The following is a 20,115-nucleotide window of genomic DNA, read 5'->3' on the forward strand; positions in this document are numbered from 1 at the left end:
AATTTATAATTTGCTCCTAGTCGAATAAAGTAACAAAACCGAATGAATTGATAGTTTAACCGATTGAATTTTTTGATAATTTATTTAATTAAAATTAAACCCATCTATTATATTAAAAAGTGTAAACTACATAATAATCACTTAACTATTAAAAAATTATTTTAAGCACTTAAAATAAAAATTTGTAATTTAAGCACCCACATTATATAATTCGGCCATTTTGGTCACTCTCGTTAAAATCACAAACGACAAGTTTACGAGGCAATTAAAAAATCGATATAACAACAAATTTTATCCTTAACTCTTACATATTATATCGGTTTAATCAAGATTTTAAAAATTAACTCTCAAATTTTATAAATATTCTCATTTTGAATCTTAAAATCTTTACAAATATTTTTAATTTATTCATAATCTGATAGTGCTAGAAGACATGGAACTTGTTGGATGTTGTTCAGGTTTTAACAGATCTGAATCATTCAATTAAAAGGATTATATTTCATCTGATGGATAGTGGTTCATGGATGGTACGAAAAAGATTTTCAGGATAAAATTGAAATTATTCGTAAATTTTGAAAGTTAATTTTTAAAATTATGATTAAATCGATATAATATATAAAATTGAGAACTAAATTTATTATTATACTAATTTTTTAACAGCTACATCAGCTTATCGTTTGTGATTTTAATGCAAATGACCAAAATAACCTAATTATATAATGTGAATACTTTAATTGTAATTTTTTTAATTTTGGGTGCCTAAAATAAAAATTATTTACTGAATGAAGGACTACCTATGGAATTTACCCTATTAAAAAATCAGTGTAACCTGGATAAAGGGAAAAGAAACAGCAAGACTTTAGTTGTTTCCACGTGGTGGAAAAAGAACAAAACTGGAGGACACGTGGCAGTTCATAAAACACCGACACTGTCCAAAATCCAACCGCCATTAAAACCTCTGTTCATCATTTTTATCTCCCCCTTCATCTGCTAAATCCAACTTCTTTTAAAAAACAATGGAGAAATCAAAGAGAGTTTCATTGGGTGTTCAAAAGAACACCAAACAAGCCAAACTCTTGACCAATGTTTTTAATTACTTGAAATCCGATAATTACATGTTTGCTCCTCTCATTTCTCCTTCAATCTCATCAGGTACTTGTTTTTTTAATGAAGCTTTTTTCTAGTTTCTTTTTATTTTTTGCATCAATGGGGGCATACCCTTTTTTTTTTTTTTGAAGGACCGAAATTGAAAGAACCCATTAAAGGAAACAAGAAGAAGGTGTTAAAGATGGTTGACAAGTATATGAAATCTGATACTTATATGTATGCACCATTGCTTTCTTCTCAACTAATGGGTTCCCTTTCATCAGGTACTAGTTTTTAATTTATTATTATTATTGCTTTGAAATAAAATGTAATTTGATTTTGTTAAGGGTTGGAAATAAAATTATGAAATTTTGGGTGCTTAAATTTAATGCTTTACTTATTAGAGGGCTTTATATTGGAATTCTACCATTTGACCAACCCAACCTTTGCCACGCTTTCGGATTAAATTAAAATTTTACCATTTTTGAGGCTAAATTGTAATTTTACAGATTTTGAAGAGATTGAAACATAAAATTTTCATTTTAAGGGACCGAGGCCCTGCCTAATCCCTACCTTCGTCCCTGAGCTCGACAGGATCTAAACATGGCGCCACCTTACCTACACTTTGGTACGACTTACCAGCTTAACGCCGGGCATCTTGGGATTAGAGGAGCCCCTAATGAGAGAGAAAAGCAACCCTATACCAAGCACTTTCCCGCTAACATTCAAAGACCTCCGATCCCAAAACCCAGTTCCTCCATCCGTCATCTTGACAAAGTGAACCGTCTTGAACCACCATAACTTACTCGGTGTATTAAGGGAATGTAAAATTTTCCCAGTAAATGCACATCCTGTTTGTGCAAGTACAGTGAAGTATGGTGTTAAAATTTATAAAAATGGTGGTTGAATCGTCTCCTCGAGTTTAATGCGTGCATATTACAACTGGCCTCGTCTAATTTTGCCCGAACCATGGTGGCTCCGATAGCCTTTCCATGCTCTACTTCTAATGTTAGAATACAAAAATAAATCGTGATCTTTAGATATTCCAATGAGATAGATTCGGTATTCCGTCGATGGAGTATAGAAGCCGGTGTTGGCCGCGGCCGCCATGAAATTCATGTAACATTATACAAATATGTGATATTCCCTAAATATTTTGTTGCATCTTTTTATTCAGAACAAATCCAATGCATTAGCAAGGTCACCGTGGAAGTCGCCACAACAAAAACAACATTAAACACCGAGTCAGCTAACGCTCTAGCAGAGGAGGAACAACCACACGAAGACGCTCGTCCCACCGACAATCAAACAGTAGCACAAGGAGAAACGGTGGAGCACATGGTTTACCACCACCGTTGCTCGACGCCCATGTCAGGTATCACATTCTTAAAACCACTTCCAACGCTCTTTTTTTTCGCGGACCGACGTGCATGACAAGGTCCCATTTGTTATATTATCATTTGTTTACAGGAAAAGCAATGGCAGATCATATGAAGGTGAGGAAGCTTGCTGTTGAGTAAAAATCTAGCACATTATAGATCGTTGTAAAAAAATATTAGGTAAATGAACAAGATGAATTCATGCTCATACTATAGTGACATTTGTATACTATGTAGATCACTTCATATATATATAATGAAATAAGCGCCATTGATGTCCACTTGGAACAACCGACAGCCGCCCATATGAGGGTGGCTAGATTTGTGGATACTATGAGCCTACTTTAAATATATATGAATCGAGGATAGTGCCAAATGGTAACGTCTTGATAAAGACAGTGAATAAATTAATATGTCCACATATTCCAACTTCCAAGAGTTTTGGACTGTACTAGAACTCATCTCGCTCGACTGGGTCGATGCAGTTTAAGCTTGATTCATCGTTTGGGATATTTCGTGTGATGAGGTCTAAATCATATATTTATATATACTATTTTAATTTTAAATTTTAAATGTCATAATTATTATAATTTCGATTTTATTATTTTAATTAAGATCATATTTACAAATTTGTGTAAATTGATATAACTTATATGTTTGAGGTTTTAAGTAGGTCACATGGAATTCATGTGGAATTTAGAAATGCCACGTTGAAAAAAACATATGTGGTATTGTGATGATTTTCATTTGTTCACATTGTATTAAAACGACATGTGTTATTATTGTGACCTCATCATTTTATAGTTTCAGGTGAGAATATAAATAATACTAGAAAATACTAGAATTTCTTAGACTCATTATGTGGGAATTAAATAATAATAATATTTATTAAAATTACTCCGATTCAAAAATATTTGACCCAAATGATTTGAAATAAACAGGAGATTAGATGGTCGACACCATTATTTTTAATTAAAAAATAAATTTTAAGGTTTTGGACACTAGATGATCGTCATCTTTATATATTTTTTAAAAAAGTATAAATATATTACTCGTTATTTTTAAAATAAAAGAACAATAATTTAGTATTATAAAAGATGAAAATCATTAAAGTAGATTGTAATTTTATCAAAAAAGTTTAATTTAATTGTGCATATTAAATTTAAATTAAATTTTAATTTAATAATAATGCCAGCAATGCAATAATAATTAACAATATGATAAGTAATCCAATATTATTTTAAAATATAAAATATGTAATTGAACTGGGGAAATAAAAAAGATAGGAAGACAAGGAGGGGTTAATGTTGCAATATTCTCATCTCTTTTGTTGGGTGACTTTGACCATTTGTTGGCCGGTGCCTCAAACCTCAAAAAAATGAATTTTTTAATCAAATAAAGGGTGCCGGCCATCAATGTGTCAGCACCCAAAAAAAAATTTTTAAAAATACGTGAGTGCCGGCCACCTAGTGTTTAAAACCTAAATATTATTTTTTTAATAAAAATTAGTGGTGTCAGCCATCTAGTCCCCATAACTCAAATTTATTATTCATTTTAGGTCATTTGAGTGAATGTTTTTAAACTAGAGTCATTTTTGTAAATATTAATTTTTTTGAGTTAGATGGGTAAAATAGTCATAAATTTATTTTAAAATAAATTAAATTATTTATATAATCTTTCTAATATATGATTTTTTTTACAATTTGAAAATTTATCAATTTAATTGATTTATAATTTAATTACCAATTAAACTTAGGATGTATTTGAGGAAGAATTTTATTTAGATGGATAATTTATCAAAATAGTTATTTTTGTTTGCCTCGGGTTACATTTTGATTATTTATATTTAAAATTTTACATTTTAGTCACTTACGTTATCGTTTTGTTACAAAATGGTCACGCTGTCATTAATATCTGTTACCTCCTAAATGACAGTTCAACGTGACAGTTAAAATAGATTTTAAATGCCAGCGTGGATGTTCAGCTAGGATGAGAAAAATTCAAGAAAATTAATGAAATAGAGTACAAAATTTTTCCCTAAAACTCAATTTTTCCTAATTTAAAAAGAAGTAACAGTTTGAGTTTTTTTGTTACCATCAAAGAAGAGAAGAGAAGAGCAAAACAACAAAAGAAAAAAAAAGAAATAGACGCACCAACCTAGAGGTGCTCATGGGCCGGGCCGGGTTCAGGCCGGGCCGGGCCCGGCACGAAATATGGGCCTGGAATTTTGCCCAGGCTCGGCCCGGGAAAAAATTCATAAGCCCGGGCCCGGCCCGTTTATTAAATAAATACCAAAAATTTATTTTAAAAATTAAAACAAAAATTAAAAAAAGTATTTTAAAAATATTTTAAAATTAAAAAAATTAAAAGTATTTTAAAAAAATTTAAAAATTTTAAAATTTAAAAAAAGTATTTTAAAATTAAAAAAATAAAAAAATATTTATTATATTCGGGCCGGGTCGGGCCGGGCTCGGGCCAAAAAAGTTGTGCCCGAGGCCCGGCCCGTTTTTTAATCGGGCCTCGTTTTTTTGCCCAAGCCCATATTTCGGGCCTATATTTTTACCCAAACCCTCCCATATTTCGGGCGGGCCGTCAGGCCGGGCCGGGCCGCCCGACCCATGAGCACCTCTACACCAACCTTTATTCTTGCTTGCTATTGTGGTTGCCTACAACACACAAATAAATAAAGATGAAACATGTCATTTTTGCTTGTCATATATAACATGAAAATATGGATCTCCTTTTTGCAAAAGAAGCTCATAATATCTTAACCTAAAACCCAAGTAAAGAACAAGAAACCTCGTTTACTTACTGTAATTCGTGAACCTCTATTAAATTGATTCTTTGTTCTTCCATTTTGAACAAAAAAATCCATTTGATTGATGGAGCACTCAAATTGATTTCTAATGTTTCGATTCAACAAAGATGACCATGAAAATGGATGGTTTTTTCAATCAAAATAGAAACGAAAACTAAAAGAAAAAGGAGACCAATGATTTTCTTTTTCCAATTCTAAGATTAATTTGATGCATTGGTTTTGATTATTTTGGGAAACTAAATTAACAATTTCCTTTAATTAATTTAGAAATTTTAATTAATTAAATTTATTTAATTAAAAAATCAATTAATTTAATTCGGTTGGACTTCCACGTTGGCATTGAAAACTCATTTTAAATTGCCGTTTGGGAAGTAACATATCTTAATGGCAGAGCAACCATTTCGTAACAAAACAATAACGTAAGTGACTAAAACGTAACATTTCAAACATAAATCACTACAATGTAACCCAAGGCAAACAAAAGTGACTATTTAGAGTGGAATCCGTCACAATATATAACTATGGTATAAAATAATTTTTTTAATGAAAAACTCAACTTTTATTACAAGTGAATGAAAATCGATTTCTAAATATCCTAAAAATCACTTTATTTCTTGGTATCATATGTGGTATAAAATGGGAATATATTCTCTTCTAAAAGCTCTCGAAGATTGTGTAATGCTTACTTTTAAACTCGTTGTTTACACCATAGTAATATTCTTTTCTTTCTTTTTATGTATGATTTTGTTGAAATGAAATTTCTGTAGATATCTTTTATTTATAATATCAACTTATTAAGGATGATGTTAAAAGGACATACAAAGGGTTTCTGCTCGATGTTAAGTCCTTTTAAAATTTATAAAATTTTAAGTTAATATAGTAATAAAATTGCATTCATCTTCAAACTTTTGAAGTCGATTCTAACCCCAAAAAGTGGTAGATTTATAGTTTAACTTCTTTAGAAATTGTAATTTTTTGTATTATGTAATATCATTTATTGTTCGAGAGTTGATGGCTAAAAATGTGAGCATTTTGTCGTGATTGTTAGAGTCTTATAATAGGGATATAATCGAGTTAAGTTAAATTCAAATAGAAACAATACTGTTTTGAATTTGAGATTCAACGTTGAACTCGAGTTAAATTAAGTTTATTTATTAATTTTTATAATCAATATCAAATTTGAGCCCAATTACGTTTTTTAGTATATACAAAAAGTGAAATGTTTAATTAAGTGAATAAACCGTTCGAATCAAATATTATAATGTTCAAATTCAATTAAATCAATAACACGAGATACTCAAATTCGAGCTCAAACTTAACTTACATAGTACATGCTAAATGATGTGACCTCAATGAAAAAAAAAGATGTGACATTTGAAAAAGAAAAATAATGTCTCATCATTTGAAAAAGAAACCTCATAGGTTAAAATATGCTATAAGTCCCTATATCTTTCAAAAATTTAAAATTTAAGTCCCTATATCATTTTTTTCATTGACTAAACTATATGATTAAAAAAATAAAGTAATAGGGGCGAATACAAGGGACAAGCAAGGCCCTGGCCCTGATCAAATTATAAATTGATATATGATAAAATTACGCTTTGCCCTCTTAAAAATGAAAAAAAAATTCTAATTAAGTTCTTTCAAAAATGATGAAAACCTAAATTAATACATAATAAAACATTTATAATTCAATTTTGGTACTTTTTTTGGGGGGGGTTTCCCTGATTGTAATTAATCTAAATTTAACAAAAAAAATTAACAATGATAATAGTTGAACCTGAATTTTAAAATCTGAAAAGTAGAGAGACTAAATTCCACGCTTTTGAAGAGTACAGGGACTTATGACATATTTTAACCACCCTCATTTAATACTAAATTTGAAAATATATGTGAAAATAAAATAATTTTTACAAGGAAGAAACTTCTACTAATTTCATCTAAGGCTTATAATTTAAATCGTAAAATATATTCTGACTTTTTTATTTTGAACTTTCCAATTTAGTTGGCCAAAATAATTTTTTAATTCAACCCTATTTTGTCATTTTGTTTTTGGTTTTTTCAATTTTTGTTCACGCAATAGAAAAAAAAAAAGGGGAAAAAGAAAAGGAAAACTCATTTAAATCAAAATAACATCTAATATTTACTTATGGTGAGATTCGAATATAATATTATAAAATTTCAAAATTTTAAGTTCGTCATCAAGGCCAATGACGTGTTGATAAAGGCTAAGACTCTGAGATCTTGATACCTAGGTTCGCTTTTCCAATTTTACTCCAAATATATTATAGCTATTACTCTAATTGCATTCCATAATAGACCATTCTTTTGTATCTTATATCTTTGTTTTATTCGAGGTTTGTGTCTGCCTTTCTTAATAATATTAAGAGTTGAACGTGTATTCCTTCATTGTGAGTGTTTCACCCAAAACTTTTGATTACGATACATGATTCTTTTTTATATAAAAATTTAAAAAATATTTACAAATAATCGGATTTGACTCTAGAACATTATAATATCAATTTTTTAAATTTATTATTTCAACCAAAATCGTTTTGAAATTTATTACACATATTTTTACTCGTATTATCGATGTGATAAAATCTAATATTATTTGTATTTGAAATCAAAAGAAAGAATGGTAAAAGAATGACGTTTGGTCAAAGCCAGCCCTTCGTTAAGACTTAAGATTGAAGCAACGGATTTCATAGAAATAGACACGCTAATAAATAAAATAAAATAAAATAAAATTTATTTAATAAATAAAAAAAGGAAGGATCTAATTACTTCAACCAAAAAAAAAGAAAAGGGGAGGATCTTTACTTTTTCAAATTGAAAATTCTTTTTCATTAATATTTTATTTAATTTAATATCAGAAATATATATATATATATGTGTGTGTGTGTGTTTTGGGACAGCTCTATGTCAGAAATCCGTGGTAGAGAAGAAAAAAAAGAAAGAAAAAAAGGAAGAGAAAGAACAAAGGAGAAGGAGAAAGAAAAGTAGGAGACACGAACACAAAAACGGAGGAAAAGAAAATAAAGTAAAAAAAAAAAGGGGGTAAAAGATTCGATCTAAGCTTTTGCTCATATTCTAATAGCTGTTTCTTTGCGTTGTAAAGTTTATTGTTTGTTTTAACTTCTAAATGCTATTTTGGTTTCTTAGTTTTTTTGGGTAAGATTTAGATTTGAAGGAATGTTGTAAATCAAATCTTGCTTTGTGATCTTTCGTTTCTGCATTTATTTGTGGTTTAAATGTGTTTTAGGACCGGTAATGCATTTTTTTGTGTGTAAATATCGTGTTAATTTCCATGTTTCGGGTGGAAAAGGAGGGGGGGAAATGTGTATTAATTGTTTCTTTAGGTATATGAGCTTTGGTGTAAAGTTAGATTGAAGGGTTTATTTGGTGGTGGTGTTGTTTTGCAGGTTTGTGTCTCCTCGAATTGAGCTTTGAAGAAAGAGAGAGAGAGAGAGAAATGGCAATGGAATATGAGAGTAACAATTGGATTTGGGAATGGATGTATAACACGCCACATCTGTTTGGCGGATTAATGCTAACGGCAGCTTTGCTCGGGTTTTCAACTTCTTATTTTGGTGGGATTGGGAATTTCCCAGTGTCTTATGCTTGGTCAAATTTAGGGTTCTTACTCAAGAAGAAGAGGGAGAAGAGGCGCGTACGGGTTTACATGGATGGATGCTTTGATCTCATGCATTATGGTCATGCCAATGCTTTGAGGCAAGCTAAAGCTTTGGGAGATGAACTAGTGGTGGGTGTCGTGAGTGATGAGGAGATTATCGCTAATAAAGGACCTCCTATTCTATCCATGGAAGAGAGGTATTAACAAAGCCTTTTTTTGGGTGTTTGGGGGGAGGCATTTTTAGTGTGGTATCTTGATTTCATTATCTCTATTTCATTTTGTGTTTTAATCACATAGAAAGCATTCTTGATATCTTGGTTTGGTGATTGATGTTTTGAAGATCAAGTATAGGGAAGAGGCTATGACATCCTCAACATGTGAAAGAAAAATAATTGAATGGAAAACAGTACGGAAAGAACATATAATTTATACAGAGCTGAAGTGAGAAAGCCAACTCAATAAATATCGACAGATTAGATCTTTGTAACTAGAACCAAACCGTAACAACTTCAGTTATGCTTGTTTCCATAGTTAATGAATAAGATGGATTGTAGAGGCTAGTTAGCTGGTGGAACAATTTTGGTTACAACAGTGTGTATGTTAGAAGGCTTTATACCTTAGATGTGTTCTTTGCATCTAACTTATTGGGCTGCCCTGAAATTGATATATATATATATATGCACACGCATATACACATTATGCAATTACATACTGAACTTTCAAATATAATTCATCCCTGTGCTGCTTTGTTTGTCATACTGGCTCCTCTGGTGAATTTTTGTAATTAATTTAGTGTAACGGTTCCATGGATCTTATTTGAAGTTTTCTCCAGGCTGGCACTTGTTAGTGGATTAAAGTGGGTGGATCAAGTAATAGCAAATGCCCCTTATGCAATTACTGAGGAATTCATGAACAGTCTGTTCAATGAGCATAAGATTGACTACGTAATACATGGTGATGATCCATGCCTTCTCCCTGATGGAAGTGATGCTTATGCCTTGGCAAAGATAGCTGGCCGCTACAAGCAGATTAAGCGCACTGAAGGTGTCTCTAGCACGGATATTGTAGGTACTAAAATTTCCTTGAGACATGCTTGATATTCCTTTGGTTGTAGCCTGTCATTTACTAGCTCCTGTAAATTGTGTGCCAAGGGTAACAGCGTTTCTAATTATTTCACAACTTATATGCACATAGGAAGGATACTTTCATCTGTAAATGATAATAAAGGCGTTGGAGATAATAATAGCACACTTTCGAAGGTAGATTCTGGCAAAAGGCGTCAATTACAAAGGGGTCAGCTTTCTCAATTTCTACCAACATCTCGGAGGATTGTGCAATTCTCAAATGGCAAGGTAAGGAACGAAAAGTGACTACCACTTGAAAAAGCTTGGGTGGCGTATGTTTCCAGTACATGCCTTTTTTTGCATCTTTAGACACTACTCACTAGGCACTAGGTGGAAGAAAAGGTAATTTATTTCTATACGACTTAAAATTGAATAAGGTGATCTACCCTGATTTCTGAATTTCCTATGTGTATAGTCTTTCACAATAGGTTATAAGAGATACTGCCACAGGAAGTATTTGTCCCAAGTGGTACCTGATCTTCTATTCACTAGAAGCCTGACCGGATCTTCCAATCCTACGTGAAACAAATAATTAAATATCATTTGGACATCTATTGTAGATAGAAAGAAGAGAAACTAAGCTTTGTATTAAGAAACTTCCACAAGTTCCTTCAAGTGTTGCTCCCAATAGCAGATTATAATTTTAGGCGATACGAGGATGGAATAAAGTGTGAAATCTTTGAAAGTCTGTCAACAAATAGAGTGAGTCTCAGAACATCCATAGTTGCTCGGAATCCTATTATAAAAGATACACTAGTCTTGCCAAGTTTGCCTGGTAAAGGCATACAAACGCCCTATATTCCTTTTGCCTGGTAAAGGCACACTTTTTGCCTTGATAACTACAAAAGATGATTTTATGGATCTTTCTCAAATTAGGCTGACAAAATTCATAATTTGCCATAGCAATTGTCTTGTTATGCTGTGTAGGATAAATACAAACAAAAATTTCTATCGAAAAGTAACCATCTGAACATAAAAGTCTGGATAAGCTTGACAGATGATTAACATATTAATACATGCATGTAGATAATATATAAATCATTTGCTTGAATGGTAATTTTTTGAGAGCTGGTCTAAAACAATTTGTTGGCAATCTTGAAAGTATGAATGTGGATCAACAGTTGCATCCACTGGCATGCAAACATTTCTTGCAAAAGGGTTAAGAGCTACGTTCTTATTTACATGAGTCTCATTCAGTTTTTCCTCAGGGACCTGGACCAAATGCTCGCATTGTCTACATTGATGGGGCATTCGATCTCTTTCATGCCGGGCATGTGGAGGTATTACTCACTCGTAATACAACTGATTTTCTTATTAATTATATTATTACAATGGCATGAAAATGGGACATATTGACAATTTGGTGATTGCTCTTCATCTTACCATGTTTTGTTACTTTAGTTTTGCTGTAAGATATGCATTCACTAGTTACTGTCTTGTTATGGTTTCATTTAATGTACATATTGTTGTAATTGTTGAGCATAGCACATATGAACAGGGTAGCTGGTTGATATTGTTGATCTATGTTAGTGATTTAGTAGCTCTTCTTAAATTTGAATCTCGATGATAATTAGACTGGAGGATGCCATTCCTGTAACGAGGATCCTTTAAATATTTACCTTTTCTTAATAAATTTTGAACTAGAGTGAACAGGCAAAAGTGTTGTTAAGAAGCTGAGGGTGTTACCGTAGCTCAACCAATTTAATAACTTAGGTTGATGCTATAATGTTATTGAAAGGCATATTTGAGTCAGATGCAGAGGGTATTATCAGAGGGGGATTACTTACTAAGTTAAATGCCAGAAGTTTTAAAAATACATTTGTTAAATTTACAATTTTACTCCAGATATAGAAACAGATTTCCCTGCTGCTAAATTCTGTACATTTTGATTTAGGGATCCCCCAACAATGGAGTGAAGTAGCATGGTGGATAATAGGTCTGTATAAGATTTAACTTGGTAAATATTAGAAAGTGATGATACCTCTATATCTTTTAAATGACAGATTACTATTAGAAGCCCATTTACTTTGTCGAAGTGCATCTGTGTTCTACATATCTATCGGCCAACTAATTCATCCCAATATGACACGAATTTGATATCTTTTGTTGTAATATTGAAGTTCAGCATATAATTGTGTGCCATTTGCTCATTCAATAACATGCCAATCTGGATGGTGGCATCCTCTGATTGATCCTTCTGGGAAAAGAGTAAAATATATCCTTTTTTATAAATGCTGTTACCCTCAATCTGAAAGTGGTGTGATGTCTCTCACCAATTAGGTGATGTTTATTTTCATAATCAAAACAATAATAATAAAGAAGTGCTCTTACACCCATTGGTTGATTAGCAATAACAACATTTAGTACTAACCTGTGCTGGAACTTTTAGTTACCATTCTTGCCGAATCCTAAGTAGGTTAAAGACCATATTTCTTGTGAAATTCTATGAATTCTTTATCTGATCCTCTTGAGGATCAAGAAAGAAAACAGAAACTGGAATAAGAAGTTGGGGGTTAGGGTTTTTTCTGAAAGAGATAGGGTATGCATCATAAATTTAAAGAGCTAAAATTAATTATGGATAGAGTAAAACCTCGATAAATTAGTAATCTTGGTTGATTAATGAAGTATAATAACCTTTTGAATGCATAAGATAATAAATATTAATGTATTGGTAAGTGAATGGTCTATTCATTTATTGATAACTAAATGACCTCTTTAAAAAATATATTCTTTTCTCTAGTCTCAATCATATTGTTTTAGAGGTTTTACTGTAATTTGTGACCTATGTATATATGGTAAATGGCACTTGCTTTTTTGTAGAGTAAGAGAACTTTTTCTACTCATTCCATTTTGCCCATGTCCCTAAGCCATCTTTTATATTTTACTCAGATCCTCAAGAAGGCAAGGCAGCTTGGAGACTTTTTGTTAGTTGGTATCTACCCTGACTATATTGTGAGGTACTTTATTAATGTAATGCTTGTTTTTTCATCTGTCTGGTTTATTACCATTTAAATTTTGTTAGGACAACCGAATTTGGAAGGATGAAAGTTAACATTAGAGACCTGCCTCTACACCTTACTGCAATGCATGTGGGGCAAAATCTACTATCAATATAGGATTTCTGTGCAAGGAATAACTTTAGTCTCCTTTCTTGCAGTGAGCAGAGGGGAATGCCGTACCCAGTTATGCATTTACTTGAGCGCACTCTTAGTGTGTTAGCTTGCCGTTATGTTGATGAAGTTATCATCGGTGCACCTTGGGAAGTTACAAAGGACATGGTATTTTCTTAACTTAATATTGGTGTGCCTATGCAAATGATTTTTTCCCTTTAACTAGGTATCAATTTCTTCGAAATAACATTCTGTGTTGCATAATTAGTTACTTTGGTGGAAGAACAAATGTTTGCAACAAGCTTCTGATCTATTTGCAGTGAGTTTTAATATGACTTCATGGTGATGTATCAGCTTGAAACTTGCATGAGGACACTTTGTCGGTTTTGGCTGAAGTGAGGAAAGGGAAACCATGATTGATTCTATTCCTAATTATCATGGCCCAATTTATCAATTTCTTTACAAAAGACTGCATCTAATCTTTTAGAAACCAAAACTAAAATTTCGATAACTCTTTTGGTTTAGTAATAAATGCATGATACCCTTTTTGCCAAACCCACAACTTATATGCCTAAGCTCGTCCATTCTTTGAATTCTACCATACTGCTTTATGATTTGGATTTTGATAGTTTCTTTAGCCAGGTGATGGTATATTAAATTGCATCCTGCTCACTAGAGCTATGCTATTGGCAACTTGTATTATTTGTTACAACCACTGCTTTATGTTTCTTTCTCTTTTAAAATGAGGAAGGTGTTCTGAGGCTATTTTCTTTATTTTGAACAGATTACAACTTTCAACATTTCTTTGGTTGTGCACGGGACAGTTGCGGAGAGTAACTCTTCGTTGCCTGTAGGTTTTTCAGACTTCCCTCGGATTTGTTTCACTGTTATGACCCCTTGTGTCTATCGATTTAAAATGACTTTGCTCCCTACAGGGTGAAACTGATCCATATGCAATTCCTAAGAGCATGGGAATTTTCCGGTTGCTTGAAAGCCCCAAAAGTATAACCACAAGCTCTGTAGCCCAAAGGATAGTCACCAATCATGAGGTTTACATGGTATTTTTACTTACACTACATGATTTTCGAGGTTTGCATTTATTGTTATTCTATATTTTGGTATAGGTAGAAGTATTATGGAGCCCTTGTACTGGAAGTCAGATTATATTTTCCTCATTTACGTTAAAACAAAGTACAAACTAGTCATTTTGGTTAAAATTTTCTTCCATTTCTAATGATAAAAAATGGTGTAACTGACTGAATAATCAGACAATTACATCTGGTGTGCCACTTGTACCTCATGTCAAGAATCTGGGATCAGTTTTTAACCATCGAAATGGATAAAATTTTTAACAGAATAATTGGTTTGCTTTTTTATCTAAAGTACAGGAACTAATTTGTTCAATTTTTAGTAAAAAAAGCAAAATGTAATCTGATTCTTAGTACAATGACCTCATATTACTTTTACCTTTGCTATAAGACGTGCATCCTATTTCTGTGTTTAACTACTCCATGAACATATGGTATTTTAACGCACAATCCATGTTAACATATTCTAACTTCGGTGCTTGCTATTGATGTAGAAACGCAACGCCAAGAAGTTGCAAAGCGAAAAGAAATACTACGAAGAGAAGGCATATGTTGCAGGGGACTAGCATATATATATAACAGGTATTATTGTTAGATGATAGCAAATTTGGTAAAAAGCTCTTCATGCAGCCTTTTGACCATTCATGTAGATGCTTTGCTGAAGACATTTATTTCAAAGATAGGAGGATAAGAAGACATGACATTGGAAGACATCAATACCAGAAACTTCCAAATGAACAGTTTTTTAAAAAAAATCTTTTATTATTGTTATTATCATTATTATTATTCATCCTGTTTTTTTTTGGGGAGATGTAGAGGAATCTTTATAATAATTTGTTTACTACTAATATGCTTGTTAGCAATGTAATCACTGATTAATTTAAAAGCCTTGTAATTTAGAGTGTTACATATGTTTTGCATGCTTTGACAGTGGTCATGTAAATTAAGAATCGAGTCTTTTTCTTAATTTATTACTTCTGTTTCAGTGTAAGAAAGAATTGTTAGAGCATGGTTTTGATAAAGAAATTAAACAGTAACAAATTGCTTCAAGTAAGCATGCATGTGTTTATTTCTCTCCCCCAACCATTTCAGGTGTTTGATGTGAAATTGAGCAATCAAGAGTTTTTTTAGGGGGATTGAGGTGTGGGGTGCGGGTTCGAGTGTATTAAAGTTCATTTAAGAGTTGGAAGGTATTATATAAAAAAGACAAAAATCAGAAATTATGAAAGGAAATAGAAAAGAAAATGTTTAGAGGGGGAGTAAGATGTGCAGTGCATTTGTTTAAATATGTCAAAGACTCTTCTTTTCCTTTTCAATGTGAAGATTAATAGTGTTTACTTCCTTACAACACTTCTCAAAATTCTAAATCGGAAATGAAATATGAAAATCACAATAAACAACTTAATTTACTTGGAACCTGCTCAAGAGTAACTTCATTCAATAGTTACCTAATAGCTGTACTTTTTTTTTCTTTAAGGTAGAAAGTAAAAAAGTTGGTTTAGCTTATTATTTAATTTTTTGTCTCTTTTAGTTCATAAACTTATATTATTTATCAAATCATTTTAAAATTAATGTATGTTTACTTTGTTGATGTGGCATCCATGTGACAATCAATGTGTATGCCACGACAACGTTAATTAATTTATAAAATTAAAAAAATATTTTTATATAAAAGAGGTTAAAGAAATTAAATGGAAGACAAATGATTTTTTTTTCTTTATAAAGTTGGAGGGCCATATAAGCCATTATGCCTTTTTAATACAATGCCTAAAATTACTCATAATCTCTCTTAACTCTAAAATAGAAGGATAAGCGAACTCATATCCTTCTACACTAGCAACAATGTTAATGCCAATTGAGCAAAGACTCTGTCAGCAAAGCTATATATACTTACAACAGCAAATTAAAAACATAATAAATTTTATTGTTTTAATTTTGTTTTGTTTCTTGAAAAGTAATTTTTTCATGTCACTTTTCAACAGAGACGAAGTTAGAAAATTTTTTTGAGGGGGTCAGAATTGAATTATAAAATGTTTAAGAGATCCAAATGTCATTTTACCGTGTATCGATTTATAATTCCATTATTTTTTAAGGGACTGAATAGAATTTTTTTTTTTTTGGATATTTAGGGAGGGCCAAAGTGCAATATGGTATAATTTCATTATTTGTAAGGGACTAAATTGAATTTTTTTTTCATATTTAAGAGGGCAAATTGAAATTGTACCATATATTAATTTGCAATATTATTATTTTTAAAGGGACTAAACTAAAATTTTACATTTTTAGGGGGAACCAAAGCCTTTACCACCCCCTAGCTATGCCTCTACTTTTCACTGCAATTGTAAATTAACCTTAAGGCTTATTTCAAGAGATTTAAGTTTGAAAGGTGACGAGTTACCATAATTAGCGCTTATGATTAAAGTGTGATGCTCTTAATTTAGTTTAGCGTCATTAGTCAAGTGACACTAACTCTTTGAATCAAAATTATTTTGCTAATTTTGATGGTAAGTGCCAAGTATTGACTTGAATCCTCCTTTGCTCCTTTATCAATGGTGGTGTACTGACGCAAGAAGGAAAAGTCATCGTCTATGCTTCTCAACAACTTAAGTCACAAGAGAAGAATTATCCTACTTATGATTTGGAACTTGCGGCAGTGGTTTTCGCTCTCAAGATTTGGAGACACTATTTATACGGAGAAAAATGTCAAATTTTCACAGATTACAAAAGTCTTAAATATTTGCTAACGTAGAAAGAATTGAATTTGAGATAGTGTAGGTGGCTTGAGTTATTTAAAGGCTATGATTTGATTATTGACTATCATCCGGGTAAAACAAATGTTGTGGCGGATACTTTGCATCGAAAATCCCTGCTTGCATTAAAGGCGATGAATGCTTGTTTGACTTTGGAGTGAGATGGCTTTATTTTAGCCAAGTTGAGAGCTAAACTCGTATTTCTTCAGAAGATCTAGGAGTTGCAAAAAGATGACATCGAGTTGCAAGAGAAACAAAAACTTTTTGAAGATAATCAAACCATTAACTTCAGTATTGACAATAACGGGAATCTATACTTTCGAAACCGTTTGTGTGTACCGAAGAATTCTAAATGAAACAAGAAATTCTGCACGAAGCTCACAATAGTACGCATACGATGCATCCAGGAGACAACAAGATGTAGAAACTGTTGTACTGGTGCCCGAGAATGAAAAGAGAGATCACTGAATATGTGGCAAAATGTCTAGCATGTCAGCAGGTTAAAGCATAGCATCAGGTCCAGTCTGGACAATTGCAGCCTATAATGAATCCTGAGTGGAAATGGGAGTGAATCACTATGAATTTTGTATCGGGTTTGCCATTAACGCCAAAAAAGAAAGATACAATTTGGGTGATAGTTGAAAGATTGACTAAATCGACTCATTTCATTCTTGTGAGAACCAACTATTCACTCGAGAAAATTGGCTGGAACTTATATATCTGAAATTATGAGATTAAATGGCGTGCCTATATCTATCATTTCAAACCGAGATCCAAGATTTACTTCCAAATTTTGGGGTAAGTTACACGAAGCTTTGGTTACTAAGCTAAATTTTAGTACGACGTTTCACCCTCAGACCGATGGAAATTGAAGTGAGTAATTCAGATACTCGAGCATATGTTACATTGTTGTGTGGTTGAATTTGAAGGTAGCTGGGAAAGATTCTTACATTAGCTGAGTTTGCTTACAACAATAGTTATCAATCGAGCATCAAAATGACACCTTACAAGGCTTTATATGGTCATAAATGGTAAATAAATATTTTTCAAGAGGTGGTAGTGGACGATAAGGTTAATAATTATTATACTTGATTAATGTTAAGTTTAGTTAACTAATTAATTAAATTAAACATTAATATAAGTATATATATAATTTGGTGGTGGAATGAAAGAGAAATTCTTCTCTTCTTCTTCAACAAGAATCGTCCACCACAAGTGAAGGAGGAAAGCTCTTAAGGGTTTCAACTAGAGGTGCTCATGGGCCGGGCCCAGGAAAAAAATTTTGGCCCGGCCCGAAATATGGGCCTAGAATTTTGCCCAGGCCCGGCCCGGGAAAAAATTCATAAGCCCGGCCCGTTTTTTAAATAAATACCAAAAATTTATTTTAAAAATTAAAACAAAAATTAAAAAAAGTATTTTAAAATTAAAAAAATTAAAAAAGTATTTTAAAAAATTTTTAAAATTTAAAAAATTTAAAAATAGTATTTTAAAAGTATTTTAAAATTAAAAAATAAAAATAATAAAATATTTATTATATTCGGGTAGGGCAGGGGCATGCCAAAAAGTTGTGCCGAGGTCTGCCCGCTTTTTAATCGGGCCTCGTTTTTTGCCCAAGCCCATATTTCGGCCTATATTTTACCCAAACCCTCCCATATTTCGGGCGGGCCGTCGGGCCTGGCCGGGCCGCCCGGCCCATGAGCACCTCTAGTTTCAACATTCGACCACTAATTAGGTATTGTAGTTAAGTCATTTTCTTGTAAGTTTTATGTTTTTGATGTCATGGGAGCTTGATTTAGCTAACCCATGTACCAATTTGTAAAAATATTGAAGTTTTGAAACTTGTCATTATTCATTTCTTGATTATTGATTTCTTGAAGAGATTGGTGTTAAATTGATATCGTTAAGCTTAGATATTGAAAAAGGACTAAATTGTAATATTTGATTGTTAATTTTGTACATAAGGACTAAAGTGAATAAATTGTGAAATTGATGTGCAATTTTAGTAATAATAGATAGTAGAGGGTCCCTAAGGGATGTAATTGGAATCGATTTTTGAATCAAAGCTCAAAATTGAAAGATATTGTTATTTTGATTTCAGAGACTAAATTGAATAAAATGCAAAACTTTAGGAGTACCAAAAAATGAAATTTTATAGGTTCATTCATGTCATGATATGATGTATAAATATTTAATATTTATGAATTGAATGAAATAAGTATAGATCGAGAATTGGATCAAACCAAATATAATCGGGGAAAAGCAAAAATTGTAGATTAGGGTACCTAGGTGAAATGATATTTTTGCTGTCATGCTTGAGATATGTACTAGTGAATGGTTGATTTGGTTCATGACTAAGGCATATAAGCTATTAAAGTGTTGATGAATGAATTGTGTATGTTTTGAAAGTGAAATGACATGTTTTAATAGATTTGACATGGGTAAATATAAGTATTTGAATGATTTGGTTAGTATACCTTAATGTCATTGAAATGCTTAAGATTAATTGATGTTTAAGTGTGTACAAGCCCAAATTTACCCGGGGCCCAAAAACCCAATACACCACAACCCAAACAACAAACCTAAACAATTACTAACCCAAGCCCAGCCTAATAGCCAACCAGCCCAAACCCAAGGCCCAATATCCTAGCCCAACGAACCAAAGTCAGACTAGGGTTTCAGAGACTGAAACCCTAGCGCCGCATCTGCTGACCCTTGGTCTCCTAGCGCCGCATTCATCAGCAAGTGGCACACCCCACTTGACCAACTGCCACCGCCGTATGTCACATCACCGCCCCTGCTATCGGCCATAAATCATCTGCAATAAGAAGATAAACACGTAAGAGCAATAGAAACAGTAGGAAAATATATAATAATAAGAAAAAGTTGTTGAAATTGGCTATAAAAGAGGGCCAAAGTCATGCTTGTAATTTTTTACGAACACCAGTGAATCAGAATAGCAAAAGAGTCTTGAAAGGTGTTTAAATCTTTGTTCTTTTATTTTGTTCATTTTTATGTTCGTATGTTATTTTGTTTTTTTCCAGAACTATTTTAACTAAAACAAAGTATAGAATAAAAGGGGGAGAGACGACTCACCGGATACCTCGCATTCGCGCCATTGGAGGG

General features: G+C 32.2%; 2 protein-coding genes across 5 annotated transcripts; both read left to right on the forward strand.

The window, feature by feature from the left end:
• The first annotated feature begins 995 nt into the window (after positions 1–995).
• Positions 996–2,746, forward strand: LOC105783338 (uncharacterized). Its single transcript, XM_012608738.2, has 4 exons — positions 996–1,152; positions 1,239–1,370; positions 2,264–2,461; positions 2,557–2,746. Exons 1-4 carry the CDS (start codon positions 1,017–1,019, stop codon positions 2,604–2,606), a joined length of 516 nt encoding a protein of 171 aa, XP_012464192.1. The 5' UTR covers positions 996–1,016; the 3' UTR covers positions 2,607–2,746.
• Positions 2,747–8,132: 5,386 nt separating this feature from the next.
• LOC105783216 (ethanolamine-phosphate cytidylyltransferase) lies at positions 8,133–15,209 on the forward strand. Of its 4 annotated transcripts, none has more exons than XM_052626619.1 (11): positions 8,133–8,343; positions 8,709–9,117; positions 9,753–9,988; positions 10,115–10,272; positions 11,253–11,324; positions 12,934–13,001; positions 13,202–13,322; positions 13,939–14,004; positions 14,090–14,212; positions 14,737–14,824; positions 14,873–15,209. In XM_052626619.1, exons 2-10 carry the CDS (start codon positions 8,759–8,761, stop codon positions 14,806–14,808), a joined length of 1,275 nt encoding a protein of 424 aa, XP_052482579.1. In that variant the 5' UTR covers positions 8,133–8,343; positions 8,709–8,758; the 3' UTR covers positions 14,809–14,824; positions 14,873–15,209. The 4 variants fall into 4 exon arrangements, with proteins under 4 accessions (XP_052482579.1, XP_052482580.1, XP_012463993.1 ...); XM_052626620.1 differs by having other exon boundaries at positions 14,893–15,209; XM_012608539.2 differs by having other exon boundaries at positions 8,136–8,326; positions 14,737–15,209.
• The last annotated feature ends 4,906 nt before the right edge of the window (positions 15,210–20,115 follow it).

This window comes from Gossypium raimondii, chromosome 13 (assembly GCF_025698545.1).
Source record: "Gossypium raimondii isolate GPD5lz chromosome 13, ASM2569854v1, whole genome shotgun sequence".
In the NCBI taxonomy this organism is placed as follows: Eukaryota; Viridiplantae; Streptophyta; class Magnoliopsida; order Malvales; family Malvaceae; genus Gossypium; species Gossypium raimondii.